Source organism: Sinocyclocheilus anshuiensis, unplaced genomic scaffold, assembly GCF_001515605.1.
Source record: "Sinocyclocheilus anshuiensis isolate Anshui unplaced genomic scaffold, SAMN03320099.WGS_v1.1 scaffold1552, whole genome shotgun sequence".
Lineage (NCBI taxonomy): Eukaryota > Metazoa > Chordata > Actinopteri > Cypriniformes > Cyprinidae > Sinocyclocheilus > Sinocyclocheilus anshuiensis.
The window spans coordinates 256,813-274,919 of NW_015554178.1; the positions used below are offsets into that span (position 1 = coordinate 256,813).

Genomic DNA, 18,107 nt, shown 5'->3' on the forward strand with positions numbered 1-18,107 from the left:
GTTTCATTTATAAAATGGCTCTCAAGGCCCATCGGGGTCATTGGGGAGCCATACGCATGCAAATACAGTACGAATCTCACAAACGAGACCAATTCTTTTAGTGTTTTCCCTAAACAGCTGTTGTTGTTGGTTAGTTTCTTTTTCCTTGCTTTCGTTTGTCACAAAAATCAAATTAACCTCCAGCTTATCGTTATGGAGGAAGTGATATGGGATATTCTCACTGCAGTTTGATCAAGGTGAATATCAAACATAGACTGTAAACCCATACTGTATATAGGGGGCGCTGGGACTAGTTGTCACAATTTTTAGACAAATAAATATTTTCTCAGGGTTAGTTGGTTTTTGAAAGTTAGTTACAGCATAAAGTCTTGGCTACAAAAATAACTATTACACCATGTCCATACCAAACTGTAAGGCTCCAGCTTGTAATGACTCTCCCAGCCTCTAGTTGGTGCTGACTTGTAATGACTCTCCCAACCATTAGCTGGCACTGACACTTATGCCGTGTAATGACTCTCCCAGCCACTAGGTGGCTCTAGCTTCTGTAGAATTCATTGTATTACTACTCATTAGGACTTGATTCCTCCCACCTGTGGGTCATTATCTTGTTTGTGTTTGCCTATTTAAGCATGCCTCTTTCTTTCAGTTGTGTTCAGTCCTACTATGCATGTGTTATCCTTGCCAAGAAAGCTAAGTCTGTTGTGTTTTTGGATTTGCCTTTTGCTCATCTTTTGTTTCTTGTATTTTTTTCTGTGGAAGCACGGCTTCCTTTTTGTTGTACTTTTGAACTTGGACTCCTCAGTAAAGCACTTTTTGTTCAGTCATCTAAGCCTGCATGTTATTCCTCTACCCTTGGGTCCATGTGTTATTTGTCATCCACCATAGCTCAGTGGTAAAAGGGGCAGTTCAGTTGACTAGAAGACCTGAGTTTGATTCCAGCCTCAGACACCATCACACTTTCTCACCACAAAATTCACATAAGCTGTTAACATGTACACCAATTAAAAACAATGAACAATTCAGCTCTGAATGAACCAGTCTTAATCTAGCTATTATCTCCTATTCCTTCCTCTTACAATCATATAACCAGTTACAAATCATCTTGTATTAAATGCATATTGAATAGCACAAAATAAAAATAGCACAAAATGATAAAATGGTGTTCAAAATAAAGCATATAAAGCTGATCGGTTATAATTTTAATTTGATTATAATTATAAAAAAAAAAATTTAACAGAGATTTTAGATTTATGAGTAGCCTAAAATAAACTTTCAAACTCGTTTACAACATGTATTTCATACCTCATACGTACATTTTGAAATCAGTGTGTACTTTGAAAACGTGAGTTGCTAACAAGGTCTTATGGACTACAACGTCCCTGCTGGAAAAAAAAAAAAGAAACCATCACAGAAATTCTAATGTTTTTTTCCACTACAAATACCATTACAAACATTACAAACCATTACCATTACAAACTTTTAACCATTAAAAAAGCTTTTCTTTAGTGTGTTTTGAGACATATTCCATTAGGATTTAGTGGTTTTATCAAGTTTTATCACCAATAGAAGGTGACCAGTAGAGCCCATTTCCATTAAAACCAGTACAATTCTCAATATAACCAGTAAAATCATTACAAATTCTGTGATGGTTTCTATTGTTTTGTTTTTTCAGCAGGGGTTTGTCTGAAGCACATAAACTCAAATTTATGTGGTAGATGTCATGTAGAAACGTGTTAACCAATACACAGCAGCTTTGAAATTCACGTTTGAGGCAATGATTCAAGTCTGGTCAATGAAAGTGAACAGCTCACTGGCAGGAAAGATTCAGAACACTTGGAATGTAGCGCATGAGTCATATGTACTATTGTAGTATTTTTAGAATACTTTTAATTGTGCTTTTTCTGAGGTTTGAACACGCCATTCCAGTTCCCATTCATACAAGCAACCACTAAAAAATTCTGGTGCTGAACAGAGGAAAGAAAATAATGATGAGGTTTGGAATCAAATGAGGGAATGAGGACAGAATTTTCATTTTTGTGTTCCATCCTTTAAAGATTCTTAAGCTACTGAATGAAAGTTCTACTTTAATTTAGACTATGCCAGGAAATCAGTATTGCTGTTTTATAATTTTTGAAAACACAAACATATTAAGAGTTATTTATTTATATAAATATAAAATCTGGAGTTCTTTATTTTGACAAAGCTTTATTATTTCTGTCCATTCCCATGATATTAAAACAGAAATAACAGAAAATAAATATTAAACATCCACATTCTGGGCACTCTGCATTCTGTTTAGTTCAGTATATGACCCTAAAGAGCATGCAGAGGGTGGTTGTCAGCTGTTAATAATCAAGTAGCTGGAGGCCACTCCAAATGACGTCAAGCATTCCTCCCTCACATCAGGCTCTCTCTGATCCAGCCCTGCTCCAGATCGCCTGTATGCTCTCTCCTCAGATGCCTCCTTCATATTTTCCACTCTGAGCTTATTAATGTTAGAACATGATTCCTGTACTCTCTCCTCAAAGGTCCAGGCCCCTCCAGGTGTGCGCAGACCACCCTTGGCCCTTGTTGTTTATATAACATCAAGCTAAGCTCTTTCATGTGCACCACACTTTTAGGAACCACTGGGAAGGAAAAGATTCAGCCTGCACCCCCTACGCCCTCATCTCAAGGATAATCATGATACTGAAGTACATGCATATTAAGCCTGTGTGCATAGTGTCGGTGTCTGTTTCACATATGGGAAAACCATAATACTTTATGCTACAGGAGTGCAGGGATAATTGTGACACTTTTGGTTTTTGCAAATCTGTTCAGAACATATTTAGCCTAAAAAAATTCTAATTTTGCCTCAAACATCTTGAACGTGTCAGTTAAAGGAATAGTTCACACAAAAATGAAAATGTTTGTTGTTTCTTCACTGGACCATATTTGGAGAAATGTAGCATTACATCACTTGCTCACCAATTGATCCTCTGCAGTGAATGGGTGCCGTCAGAATGAGAGAGAGTTTATAAAAACACTGATAGAAACACAATAATCCACAAGTATTTGTGATAAATCCATCATTAAAATGTCCATAATAAAGCTTCCTCCAGTGAATAAGTCCATCCCCTGTTGCCCTCTCACATCAAAACCCTCTGATATATTTGTTTAGAACCGTTTTGGCTTGTAAACGGTGGTTGATCTGAAGCAATTTTATGGATGGCCTCGCAATGTAGCCTAAGAGAATGGTTTGAAGTTAAAACATCGTAATGTGATGTTTTTATATCAGCTGTTTGGACTCTCATTCTGACGGCACCCATTCACCATAGAGAAGCAAGTGATGTAATGCAAAATTTCTCCAAATCTGTTCTGATGAAGAAACAAACTGATCTACATCTTGGATGGCCTGAGGGTGAGTATATTTTAAGCAAATTTTTCATTTTTGGGTGAACTATTTTTTTTAAGAGAGCAAAAAAAATGTCCAAGGTCGGGTCAATTGTAGCAAAGGCGCTGTATTATTGTCACGGTGCTTCTATGTGGAGTCGAGGAATGCGGAGGCGAGGGAGAGTCACGAATAACAGTCTTTATCCAAACAGGGGTAACACAGGGCAGGCAGGAACACACACAGAGCACATAGTATAGAATCTATACTATAGATGACACCGGACAAAGGAACAAAGGAACGGACAACACTTTAAATACAAGACTGAACGAGCGTAAATTAACGGGACACACCTGAACCAAATGACTAATCAAACGAGGGTCACGGGGAGCACAAGGGGAGAAAACCACAGCAAAACAGGAAGACCAGGCTGACAATTATGCTTTAAATTATTACCTACCTTAATTATTGTTACATTTACACCTACATGACAATGTGTTATCTTATTTCTATGTTTACTTCACTCTGGGTATATGAGGACACACCAGTGTCTTGAATAATCCATTTGCATAAATTACTTCATGACTGATTAGATGTTGTACTTGAACTGTTGCTTTAAAAGTATAGTCATTACCTGGAAAAGCACATTTGTTCTTTGAATTAATCCCCTTGTGCTTTCTTGTTTCCTGATATATTGCTTGAAAAATACATGGGAGAATCCTGACATACAATTTTCTGCAATTTTATGGTTTAATTTTCTCTGCTAAGATGTCATTTAGTGTATGTACAATTACCACATATAAACCGATGACCCTGGGAATTAAAAAAACAGCACATTTGCCAAACTGACATAAACATATTAACTGCAAGCAGATGAACCTATGCTGGTGGATATGATGTCAGCAGTTAATTGGATGAATGTTCATCCAGTGGAAATACATTTAGCCTCACACCTCAACCACAGACATCACTGTTCGTTCGCTCGACTTCTAGACCAGACCACCAACTTAGAATGACTCATGCCTGAAGATGTGGGCTGGTGACAGGTAACAATTTAGAATGAACGTTGCTGGTTATAACATTCAAACAGCACATGGCTGTCAGGGTCAATGTTACAGATGAGTATTGTACATTGTCTCTGCACAATGAGCATGATGTTGGTGAGTCATTTTTCAGAAATAGCTAGCACACTAATAAGCAAGCATGGTGAGGGAAAACAAAGCAAAGGAAGAATGGTAGCTCAGGGTCACAGGAAAAGGGAGACAGATGTAGGTAAAGGGTTTCTTGTCTTGTTATAATATGGTCAGTTTTTGAACTGAATAAAACTTTTATTGATACAGTGTCCTTAGGAGTTATAATTGTGGGAGAAAAAAAAAAAACGAAAACTATTTCTGTACTGTCCTTATTCTGAATAACTTTTGCTGTTAATACTTTCTTGATGTAGACCACATCCTGAACATTTAGCTGCACATGAAATGGACTGTTATTTATAAATCACACACAGTTTTACAGTAAATCTAGCCCTGTTTACAGTTTCTGGTTACAAGAATGTTCTGGGAACGTTAGTTTTTGGTTCTCAGAATGTTTTGAGCTTATTTTTTGGTTAGCTAGGAAGGTAATTCCATAAATGCATTGTGGTACTGACATGAACATGCATCGAAGACTGTCACGGAAATTGTTGAATAAAGTTGTTATTTTTGTTTTCTTTGCACACAAAAAGCATTCTTGTAGCTTCATAAAATTAAGGTTGAACCACTGATGTCACATGGAATTTTTTTTTTTACGATGTCTTTACTACCTTTCTGGGCCTAATTAATGATAGAATTAATGATAGAATTTTCATTTTTGGGTGAACTGTCCCTTTAACATCACAAATGATTTTTCTTTTATGAAACAACTTAAAGAATGAGCATCAGACCCCAAATTGTCCATTGCTTTCACACAAAGAAAACCATGTTCAAGCAGGCAACAACTAGTTGCTACTTGTTTTTTTTTTGTTTAAGTTTTATTTTATGCCTTTTATTTAGATAGGACAGTAAGTTGACAGGAAGCAAAGTGGGTGAAAGAGAGGGGGTCAGGAAAGGTCCACGAGCCGGGACTCAAACTCAGGACGCCTGAAGCACAATGGCACTACATGTCGGCACGCTACCCACAAGGCCATCGGCACCAATCCATAGTTGCTACTTGTTGATATGAATTTAAGATCAACAAAATATTCCATATTCATGCACTTCTCCAAAGTGAAATGCTGATAACACATTGCAGAACCTTCCAGAGCAGAGCACTTTAGTACTTTTCAATCATCTGTCAGATGATGCATGGCTAACCTCCCCCTCATATTTGCACAGCTTATAAAAGTGCGTTGCTCTGTTTGTTTGACGTGAACTGGGAGAAGATGTGAGGAGAGACCTGAAACAGAGCAGCTGCTGCCACAGACCAATTAGTGCTGACGTCAAACCTGCGTCCCATAAGGCTCTGCAGGCGGAGGTGTGATAGCAGAGATGTGAAAGTGAGGGAGGGCAGGGGGTTGACTGCTCAAATCAAAGCTTCTTGAAAGCTGTTTTCCCCCCTGGATCATACATCCATTTCCTCCTCTTTTTTCTGAGTATAGCAAAGACATTCATTGACGTCACGCCGTAAGGCCAATGAGTATTTAACAGAGGTGATGGAGAAGCATCGTGCTGCTGATGGGTGTTTTTTGGGCCAAAATGTGCCCTGGATTACTTTGAACTGAACACAAGGGACTGGTTGCTCAAACACCTTTTATATTATGAAACAACACAGCAGAGTGTGATGTTGGAGGCAAAGGTTAGGCGAGTGCCGTTATGAAACCCAGGCTGTAATAAGGTCATCTGTCTGGTCCAATTTTTACAGTAGACTTTCATTACATAATTGAAAACATTTAGGCCTATATTAGTCATAGCCTTAAGCAACCAGAACACCCTTGAAACTGCCCAACAACATGCTAAATTCCACTCAGAACTATTTAGCAGCCACCTAGAAATGCTGTAAGCACAACTGCATAGCATTATGCTAAAAACTGCTCAGAACACCTACGCTGCATCCAAAATCATATACTTCTATGTAGTATGCAATTATTAAATGTACATACTGAGTGACTGATACCATCTTTGTCATGGATTCATTGGTTCGCAGTGAGTTTACAGTTTTAATGTACATCTTTGCTTTTATTTATTTTCAAGATCTGAGGTAAACTATCTGTTGTTGCTTTCAGTATGGCTTTAAATGCCATGCAATATGACATTCAAACTCACATTAGATATGTTTAACTTTGAATCAGTTTGAAATAACTGATTACGTATAACTGAAATGCTGTAATTTCATAACAGCACTCACCTGACCTTTGCCTCACCAATAGAGTAGAATGTCTGAATTTGTAGTATTCGAAAAACAGTAGGCAAAAACGACCTAGATGACCTTCTATTTCCGCCGGGATTCTGAAGGAAATAAAGTTTTATGGCATTTAGGATTAATGATTGTAAAGTGACACAGCTGATGCTGGTAGGTCACATGCAATGACAACATGGCAGATGTAGTACGTTTTTAACAATCATGAAGTAAGTTCAAATTCAAATGTAGTTCCTACTCAGACAGCACATGATTTCAAATGCACCACTAGTAACTGTCCAAAATACCTGAGCTACACGCTACCTACCATGCATCAACAAGCCAAAAAAAAAAAGAAAGAAGTCTGAACTCCTTAGCATTTAGCAATGTCTTAACCAAACAAGGGTGCATTTCCCAAAAGCATCATTAGCCAACTTGCAAGTTCTGTCATTACCAACATAGTTCAACGATTCTGTATTTCCCCCAAGCCATAGTTCAAACAAACATTCGCAAACAGTACTGCAAACTTGCGTGGTTGGAACTGTGGTTAGATAACAAGATAAGCAAAGATAGCATGCAGTACAATATCTTAAATTCCATTTAAATATATATATATATATATATATACATTTCAATCTATGTATTTTAGCGTGCCCTTAATAAGCACCATTTTTGTAGAGCGTGTATGTGTATAAATGCGTAAGTATGACGTATCCAGAGTATGGCATGAACCTGCGATGAATCAAACATAAAACAAAGCAAACTGACAGGGAACAAAAAAATAATGAAGTAGTCATCAGATAGTAGAAGTTATTACTCCACTACCTGCATGTGATGTAATTAACGACCAATTGTTGAATCAACGATGGAGATGTGATGTTCATAAAAACAGTTGTGACTAGCTAGTTAGTTTCTACAATGATGCCTTGTACTATAGTGGTTAAGCAGAAACATAGATTGCTGTACGGGAAACACACTCCACTTAGAGCACCCAAGCAACCACAGAACAGCGTTTAAAAACACTTAAAACACCTTAGCAACCACATAGCAACACTGTGGCAACAACCTACAACATTCTACCACTGTGGCAATGAGTTTTGCACAGTTTTTACCTTTTCTTCATAATCAGGTTAGTAACTACAATCAAATTTGAATAAATTGTATCGGTTGATAACTATGACGATGTCAGGGTCAAGTTATCGTGTGTTTGGCATTCAGCATGTTCAGCTCATCTACATGAATACATTCTTTTTCTAGTTTTGCTAGATAAATGCCCTGCTTTTGGGGAATGCTTCATTTGAATGCATCCCTACATGATAACATGCAAATTCTCAGCAGTGATGTTGGTGAAGCCTCCAGTAGTGTCGACAGAATCCAAATCCTTTACGTCAGGTTGTCATGGCAACGACAGCATATTGACCCATGATTCACTTGGTGGCTAACTGAAGCAAAGTGTGTGAGAGGGTCAGCCTGGATGCACAACTGATTTGGAGAGCAATCCGGGAAACAGCGCATGTTCAGCGCAAGGGCTGCAGGAACTGTCCATTAACCTTGAAAGATTCTCAGCAGAGAGCATGTTAATGAGCGACATGGGGTCCACCATGCTTAAACCACATGTCATTTGACTTCACCTTGAGAAATTTTTATTATAATTGCGATTTTTTTTAAACCAGCAAAAATATAATCTTATCAGATTTTCTATGCTAAACTGTAGCTGCAAGAATGTCATAAAGAAGGTCATAAATCTTGGCATTAATAGTATTAATCAGTATTAAGCTGTGGTCACATTTAATGCACCGATACTCAAGGCAAAGTTCGTTCTTTTTCATTCTTCTTTTAGGGGTAAAAAGAAGTTGGAAATATCTTTGCAATGGTCTACTGTTAGCAAACATCCCAAATACCGGAAAAATAAACACGGAACTAAAAAGAATGACAGCAGTGAGGAAACAGCAGTTAAGAAAGCATTCAATCATAGTGATGTGGACATGTTTGAAATTCAGCACTCCAGTCAAGTCATGTTTATTTTTTAGAACTTTATAAAATAGACTGCTTTAAAGCAAGCAGCTTTACAGTATTAAACATAAAAACCATCTCAGTGTCACTTTTAATTAGAATTTCAACTTAAAGGGATAGTTCACCAAAAATGTTAAATTCTGTAATGAGTTATTCACTCGTGTCGTTCCAAACCTGCAAGACCTTCGTTGATCTTCAAAACAGAAATTAAGATATTTTTGATGAAATCCAAGAGATTTCTGACCCTGCATAGACAGCAAAGTAACTGAGATGTTCAAGGCCTAGAAAGGTAGTAAGGACATTGTTAAAATAGTCCATGTGACATCAGTAGTTCAACCATTTCTGCTCTTCCGTGTCAGTCTTTGCCGCTTGTTTACACGCATGCGTGTAAACTCTTGTGTACTCATGGTACTCTTGTGAACTCTATTTTTTGTTATTTTTGTTTTCTTTGTTTTCAATACGTCATTGCCGTGGACCAATGGTAATTCAAAGGTGTTTACCAACTGGAAAACACTTTTCCAGAAAGCTCGATTCCGGAAACAATTTACAATCAAACTTCGTTTTGGTCTGGTTTTGTTCGAAATGACATCACTAACTCTTTGATTTTGCTTTTGATTTTGCACAATTACTGTTGTTCGGCAAATATTTGTGGGCAAATAAGTTGCGCTCACAGTAGCGAAATTTCATGGGGGAAAAAAAAGCTCCATTGTCTCAGCTCACACAGAAATTACTTTCAAACCAAGCAACTGTACCTGTTGCAAAATCTGCGTTGGAAATTTTTTTTTACCCTAGTGCAAATCGCATGGATTCCTATTGAAATTACTTTTGATTTTGCCCATGAAAATTTGCTGATCAATGGTTATGGTATAAATGGTAGGCCTACCACAACAGGAATTCACACAATCAGCAATTTCACATGAAGGCTAAGGATTTCCCCAGATTTCACAACGGCTTCACGTTGGTCACGTGAATTTGTGATGAACAACAAAAAGATGCTTGGTTTGAAAGTAACTTCTGTGTGAGCAAAGCTTCATACATTGCCACGCTATTGACAATGGACCATTTTGACAATAGTGTAATAGTGTATTTAATAGTGTTTTTCTTCTTTTATAAGTTGCTTTGAATGTAAAAGAATGGATAAATCAAAATATAATAAATGCCAGCCATCATTTAATGTTGGCGTAAGAAGCTATTATTAAAGCAGAATGAATGACTGACCACATAGACGAAGTAGGTGATTCATAATGAAACTTACTGGAGGGAACCACAACTCAGTACTACCAACTTTGAGGATGCATCATACTTCCTCCGTTTGGCTCTTTTTTAATCCTCTTCAGGATATGATCTTTTTGTAGCTTCGATAAATGATACTCCAAGAACCAACCTGAATGGGATTTTATCAAACACATCACAGATATGATGTCAATAAAGAGCTAAAAGCACATGCACACTTCAGTGTAATCTCTACCTATATGCAATATACACAGTGATGCACTCATCTGATCCTCTGTAAACCATACCTATGTCATATATACACCAGACCAACAGATACAGATTACATTTAACTCAAAACCGTAGCTCATTCCAGAATAATGTGTTTTAATATTGTGAGGAATATCCTGAAATAATTCAACCCAATTTCTGGTAATGCGCTCTCATCTTATGATAGAGACAAGCATCTCTACACCGTCACAATATGACGTAAATATGAAGTGCTCTGCAGGCAGAACTCAATAAAGAAGGATTATTGGATTGACCTGCATGGCTAAGGTAGTTCTGACATGGTTAACTTGAAGAAGGAACATACCCCACACAATTATGTAATTGTAGAGTAATGTGAATCAAATAAAAACATGAGATCAGTGTTCTTCCTTCTAGGCAAAATCTGAGGTTCTTCATCAACTGTGTCCAGACTTCTACTGAACAAACAGCAAGTAGATAAATTATGCAGCTGATTCCTCAGGGGAAGATTTTGCTTTGTTAAACTTAGAAAGCATAAATGATGACTAATATCAAACAATTATAGGGCTGACAAAAGATTTATTATAGTGGCTTAACATGTTCAGTTACACTACCATGTAAGGCTGCATTTATTTGATCAAAATTACAATAAAAAAAGTAATATTGTGAAATATTATTGCAATTTAAAATAATTGTTTTCTATTAGAATACATTTTAAAATGTAATTTATTTATTTGATGCAAAGCTGAATTTTCAGCATCATTACTCCAGTCCGCAGTGTCACATGATCCTTCAGAAATCATTCTGATTTGCTCATAAAGAAACATTTTCTTTAATTTCAATATCTTTGTGGAAACTGTGATACGTTGCGGAGAGTTCCGGTCCTTGGAATCTGATTGGTTGAGCCGCGTTCCAAGCTGTTACTTACTATTAAGCCCCGTTCACACCAAGCACGATAACTATAAAGATAACGATAAAGATATAGTTCTAAAAATCGTTCTCAATATTAAAGAATAGCAGAGTTCACACCACAACTATAACGATAACGATACAGAGGAACGATATCGTTGTGATCACTTTCAAAACGATTTTTTTCCAGCTGATGAACGATAAAAAATTGACAGCCAATCAGAATCCATCCTGCTGTAACGAGCTCAAGAATTTAAAGCGGCAGACGCGCGTGCGCTTAGAATAAACAGACGATATCGTTAGCTGGTGTGGACGCTAATATCGTTATCTTTATAGTTATCATTCTTGGTGTGAACGGTGCTTTATACTCTACAAACATATACCTTTGTTTACTTTGTGTGTTGCTTGGCAACCACTTTGTTGCAACCACAAGTGTTTCTGAGGAACTACATTGTTTGGTGGAAGAATACTGTTTTTATTAATATCATTACATTTTATTTGCTCTGTTTTATTTTGTGAAACCTAACTACGTATATGGAATAACCGTTTAATAAAAGCAATAAGCCCCGTGAAGCTGTGGTTTACAGTGAATTTATAACAGCTAGGGGGGTTTTAGGCACTCCGCTTCACGTCTAACAATGCCCCTTAGCTGTTATAAATTCACCGTAAACCACGGCTTCTTGGGCTTATTGCTTTATTTTGGTTATAGAAAGGTGGCATATAAATAAAACATTATTACTTTGTATAGGAGACACTTCTTTCAGCAGCTTTACTCATATTTTCCAGCACTCCATCAAATGTCTCAAGCAAGCAAACTAACACGAAACTAAACGAAAAAAATTTATTTCTTAAACTACTTCAATTTAAATCTGTTTTTCACCCACAGTATTAACTGTTTTTAGCAGATTTTCTTTTAATGATGATCATTCTGAAATAATGCTGAAGGAAAGTTATATGAATTAAAAGGAACACTCTGGTTTGGTGTCAATGAAGGGGCATCAAATTGGACAAAAACATCACAGTATGAATTCTAACAGTTACTAAGAGACCAAAAGGGCACAACCTTTAACGGATCAGCCTGAAATTCCCCTCAGCAAAATCAAGTCTGAACAGCGTGTTCCTCTGAGCTGCGTGTTAATGAAGACACAGAACAGCTCAATCTCAGCTGATGAAAGCTGGCCACATTTAATTTGATTTCATTATAAAGCGAGGCAGCTTTAAAGTGTTTGATAATTTTCCGAGTTGTTTCGAGTCGTCGTGCCAGGCTGTTAGGAAAGGGCAGTGTTCATGACCAGAGACGCAATGTTCTTTACGCCGACTGCTCCGTGTTTACCGCGGAAGATGGCAGGATAATGAGTGGTCGTCCACACACCGCTCGTACAACGCACGTGGCCTCCGTGGAAGTGAGCAGTAACGGTAAACACTGACAAACAAGTCAACTCCTCCGAGGGGACTTCAGCTACTAATAAAAACCTGTTGTTCCAAAGTCAGCTTTAATGATATAATTACATCTATATGACATGAATGTTTGACCTTTGGCAGTTTAGTGCAAATGAATCACTGAAAGCGAAAACATTAGCAAGGGGAAGTAGCCATTATCTGTAAATGTCGGAAGTAAACAGTAGCGAAATACCATTTACTGTAGGTGTTTACAAGCAAACGTTCAAAACAAGTAATTAAAAGACAATCAGGCAGGCAGCCTCGATTTGAGATTGTCGTCTGACGTGCAACAGTGCCACCTTCCGAACAACTGCCATATGACATTCAGTTACTCGAACGGAACACACAAATATTGTTTGGCAAAAAAAAATATATATATATATACACACGCACGCACGCACGCACGCACGCACGCACACACACACACACACACACACACACACACACACACACAATTGTATTGTCATACCTGACAGGATCAAGTATACAAGTATTTAAGTAAAAAATCAATCCAATTCAATTTCACACATGGTAGAAGAATACCTGAGTTTTTTTATGACAATAAAAATTGTTCAGTCTGACCAGTAATAAAAAACATGTTCAGAGATATATAAAAATGTTTAGAAAAAACATACAACCTCATAAAAATTAGACAAATTCTCCTGGATGCAAACATGGTGAAAAAAGTCATCAAGTGTCTGTTTGATGAGGTATAAAGATCAAGTTAATGACTCCAGACCCATGATCAGAGTCTCCCAAATATGAATGATATGCACAGTTAAAAAAATGTGTCTAGAGTTAGCATAGTCAAGCAGACGAGTAATATTGAAAAGTCAAGCATCAGAGCTCTCCTCTGATCTCTCCTCATTCGCCACTTTCCAGTTTTTCCGCTTTTTCCTTTGAGGTTCGGTCAGCGTGTCCGTTTCAGGGCAGTCTCTCTTCCTGTGCGTTCTCGTCCTTGTGTCTGAATGGCTGTCCTCTGTGTCACTGTCCTCGGTTCTGTCTTTGTTTTTGTGCTCCTTTTTCCTCCGCTTGCTCTTTCCTCCCTTCCTCCTCTGTTTCCTCCTGACGGTGTCCTCTGCATCGCTGCAGGTCTCAGAGCCTGAGGCAGCAGTCTTCCTTCTCTTCTTCTCCTTTTTCTTTTTCTTCTTCTTAGACGACTTCTTGGAAGATTTCTCTATGTCAGCGTCCAGTTTGTTCTTGTGTTTTTTCCTTTTGTGTTTACTATTGCTGCAGTCTTTTCCCCTGAAATAAAAGAATATAGCATTAAACAAGCAAAATATGCTGCTGGAATATTTTAAATAATTTTATATATTGAGATTATGAATTAAATTATTCTAGAATTAAGTTCTATATTACTTACTTTAATATTAAATAAATTCATAATTAAAATATATTACATGATTTATGACTATTTAATTCTTTAGAAAACAGAATTAAATTAAAATTAAAATTAAAAAAAAGAGTAGTCGTTCATTAACCTTTGTATTTACATGTTTTTCTCTGTTGGTTACATTGTAAAGCCATAAAAATAATCATTATAAATGTACATACATATATTTAGGGCTGGACAATAATTCAATATCAATATGTATCGCGATATAATTATTTTCAATAACGGTGATATGATTTTTAAACACATTTCCGATATTTCGATATATATTACCAGTGTTTCCCATGCATTGATTTATTTGTGGCGTTTGACTTCGTTGAATAAACATGAGCACTGCACGTTTCAAAATCATAACATAACATGTTTTATATGAATGTATCTCTGAAGGGAACCGACTGTCTTCAGAAAAGTTTCGATGACATTTTCATTTTATCTGATAAAGTAGCATTCATGAGCGGAGCTGCTTTGATTACAGCCGTTACTGGGGAAACCGCAAGTTCTACCGCTCTCAATGCACCTCCTGCTGGCAGACAATCAGTTTGCATTTTAAATAAGCCCGTCTCTGTTACTGTTTTTGCTGTATTTTGGATCAAATAAATGCAGGCTTGGTGAGCAGAAGAGAATTCAAAACAATAAAAATCTTACTGTTCAAAAACTTTTGACTGGTATGTTGGAAGATATTAATAATTAATAAGGTGAGTCTGAGATGTTTATTTGACAGTGATTTCACATTTCTTGTTTGTATGAAGGCTAAATACAAATAAAGGTGAACATTAATTTATTTGTGCTGTTTTTTCTCTCTAAAGTATTATATGGTTTTATATGAGGTGTCATAGACTTGGCAAATTCATTTTTCATAAGTTTGTATGCACAGACATCTGTTGTGGGCATTCTTGGCAGTTTTTACAAGGCTTTTTTAAATAGTGTTCATATCGATATCGGAATTATATCGTATCGACCGAAATTAAGAAATATATCGTGATATAAATTTTGGCCATATCGTCCAGCCCTACATATATTTGTAAATTACATTTTAATTTTACATAATACATTTTAATTTGGTCGGGACAGTGAAACATTTAGTTGAACATTTAGTTTTTTATTCAATTTAATATTATATATTTGTGTAAAACACAATTTCCCCCACAAAATGTAGTCTAAGATTAAACCATAATTGGTGACCCCTACTCTATAAAATTATTTATTTTAAGATTAAATGGAAAAATAGACTCTATAACAGGAATCTTTTGGATTTACACACAGTATTATAATTTTACTTTGAATTAAATGTGATGTATTTTTATTTTATTTTATTTATTTTTTATTATTATTATTAATTTTTTTGTTAATTGCTTCACACAATTTCTGTCAAGATTAACAATAATGTCAATGTAATCATCAAAGAATAATGGACCCCTGCATTACCACAACAGACCATGTTAAATACCTCTGCTCTTTAAAGATCCTTCAAAAATATGCTGAATATTCATTAGACGCTGGCAGGAGTGCTTCTCCTTACCCATCAGGATAAAATTCCTCTGGATAAAGCTCCTTAAAGCCACTGTGGCCCCACCTGAGGAGACAGAACAGTGATCACAGGAAAGGCCTCAAGCATGCAAAAATAATTGCATGCTTCAACCATACAAAATAATTAATACACCATGAGAACAAAACCAACCACCAATACCTGTCAGGATCACTGGCTTCAAACTCATACAGTTTTCGTGCCTCTCTCTCAGACATCTCATCTCTCCTGTCTCCAAGCCGCTCTCGCATGGACCACTCCGAGTCATCCAAGTAACGGTCACAGTGCATGCGGCCCCTAAATGAGAAGTACACATGGTCACTAAAGAGAAAAAGACATCATGAGCAATAAACTAAGGTTGTGCCGTCTGTACCTCTGCTTTGGGAAATGAGCAGACGAGGCTTGTTGCTCAAGATCCCTCAATTTCCACATCTCAGACTCCTCTTGAATCTGAAGTTAGAAGTTTAATCAAAACAAAGACTTATTTGATTCAGCTGATATAAAAATGCTGAAATAATGCAAATTTAGAAGTTAATATACCTTGTTATGGGCGTCTGTGTGTCTGATGACATTTCGGAGCAGTACTTTACCCATAGACACCTTCGACATGATATCAAACCTTCAAACACCATACCACAGCAAAGTTTAATGTTTCAAAAGCTATAATCTACACAAGGCTGTTGTCTGAGAAACCAAGGATTTAATATCTATTTTGGACAGAATCGCTTTAGTGGAAATCCAATAGCCAAGCAAATGAGCTGGATATGCAAAAATAAGCGATTAAATACCAAAATAATCATTAGACTTGGCATGTTTTTGTCATGTAAACATGAGTGTGGCAACATCTCTGTTGACATTAGTTCACTAATTGGTTTCCTCTGACGTTTTCCTACTAGCTAACACAACCGTTAATAAGTAAGTTACAGTCATTGAGCAACATAGTATTTTTAAAACAGTAAAGGATGAACTGACCTTTCTATTATTCAATAAATTCGAAATGTAATGAGCAACGTGAACGTGGCAACAAAAACTAGTAGATTGTATTAACTTCCTCCGCACCTTACGCACAGGAGTTATTTCAAAATAAAAGTAGCGAATAAGCGAAAACATTCATTTCATAATAAAAGTCATAATTAATCACGTCCTTCTAAATATTAGAAGTGCTATTTGAAAATCATCTAGAAGACACCAGACAATAATTACTTTTAGTTTTTTAAGTTTAAAAACCGAGTAGAATATGCATGTTTTTCACAAATTGTTTTGAATATTAATTTATGTTAATCTACGTTAAACAATGACACACATAAGCAGAACATTATGGAAATTCTCTATTTAATTGGTAGGATATAGTTATATATCATGGGGTCTGTTGTGTCACAATGGCATCAACACAATGTTGCAATATATCACTCCAGATCCTCATTCATCAGAAATTCCGCTTTAGGAAGGCAATGAAAGACAAACAGACAGACAGAGACAGAGAGAGAGAGAGAGAGAGAGAGAGAGAGAAAGAGAGAGAGAAAATTGAAATGAATTTAAATGAATTCCCCAAACAATGTAAGAAATTTTGTTTTCTGATACTTTTCCTTTACACGCTACTTCCTTCTGAATGAAGAGAGATAGAATATTATAGCTTCTCATACTGTGCACCAATACAAACACATTATTTAATAAAATGAATCTTACTAAACATATTAATTAATAGCCTACTGTACTGTTTGAAGAGTTTATTTGCAAAAGCAGATAACTGTTTTTTTTAATTAATTTTCATAAATCATGTTTTTTATTGTGTTATCATGTTTTTATTGTGTTAGTTAGCTGTATTTTTTAGTTATTATTATTTAATCAAAACAACCCAACTGCAGTTTGACTGATATTAATTGGAATGCCGGATTTAAAAAAAAAACATGATTTTTGACATTTTTTTAAAATGGAGTTACCTGTCTTTGCAAATGAACTCTTCATTTGTAATATCTATGAAGTTGATCCTAAGTATCACAAGAATCAATTATTTTATATGATCATTTGTAATATCTATTAAGTTTAAAACACAAAAACAACTATGTAAAAATAATAAGATATTAGACTATAAACATGAATTGAAATCTGGAAACATGAACATGATGATGAGACCGCAGGTGTATTCAGTCTAAACAAGGAAGATCATTTCTTGACAAAACATACAAACAAATAATAAACTATAGGAGAAACACGTTTACAGTTTTTTTTTTTTAGTGGTTTAGTAATAGCAGCACATTAAAATGCCTATAATGAAGAAGAAAAGTCCCAGTTCTGTGGGACTTTGATTGGTCTAGTTCTTGGTCTGGTGACAGGATCTTGATGACACTCATGTGGTGTATTGTCTCGTCTCTGTGTGAGTGTGCAGCTTTCAGTGGTTCTCAGGCCGTTTCTTGTGTGGCTCTCTCACCCTGCCTTGCCTTTTCCCATCTTAGCTTGACCAGCTCATCCTCGCCTTGCCATGCCAGTGACTGAGAGCTTTCCCTTTTGTTTCATTCTTTTCTCTTTGTTAATAAAAATACACTGAATTAACTTTACAAGTACTTGAAGTACTTGCAAAAAATCAAAAAGATCAGCTGTCATATGTAAACATTTCAACAGCCAAGGAAAACTATATATCATCCAATAAA

The 18,107-nt window shown here is 36.3% G+C and overlaps 1 protein-coding gene across 1 annotated transcript; it reads right to left on the bottom strand.

The window, feature by feature from the left end:
- Positions 1-13,064: 13,064 nt before the first annotated feature.
- Positions 13,065-16,517, bottom strand: LOC107670955 (uncharacterized protein C11orf57-like). The gene is made up of 6 exons (XM_016463770.1): positions 16,432-16,517; positions 16,000-16,078; positions 15,833-15,909; positions 15,622-15,756; positions 15,454-15,507; positions 13,065-13,786 (listed from the first exon to the last, which is right to left on the bottom strand). The coding sequence occupies exons 2-6, from the start codon at positions 16,066-16,068 to the stop codon at positions 13,375-13,377; spliced, it is 747 nt and encodes a 248-aa protein (XP_016319256.1). The 5' UTR covers positions 16,069-16,078; positions 16,432-16,517; the 3' UTR covers positions 13,065-13,374.
- Between the last annotated feature and the right edge of the window lie 1,590 nt (positions 16,518-18,107).

Excerpts from the sequence above, each read along its gene's own strand:
- LOC107670955 (XM_016463770.1), bottom strand. The coding sequence starts at position 16,068 with ATGTCGAAGGTGTCTATGGGTAAAGTACTGCTCCGAAATGTCATCAGA. Across the intron at positions 15,757-15,832 it reads GCTCATTTCCCAAAGCAGAG|GGGCCGCATGCACTGTGACC; the intron begins GTACAGACGGCA and ends CTTCTCATTTAG. Across the intron at positions 13,787-15,453 it reads GAGGAATTTTATCCTGATGG|GGGAAAAGACTGCAGCAATA; the intron begins GTAAGGAGAAGC and ends CTTTTATTTCAG.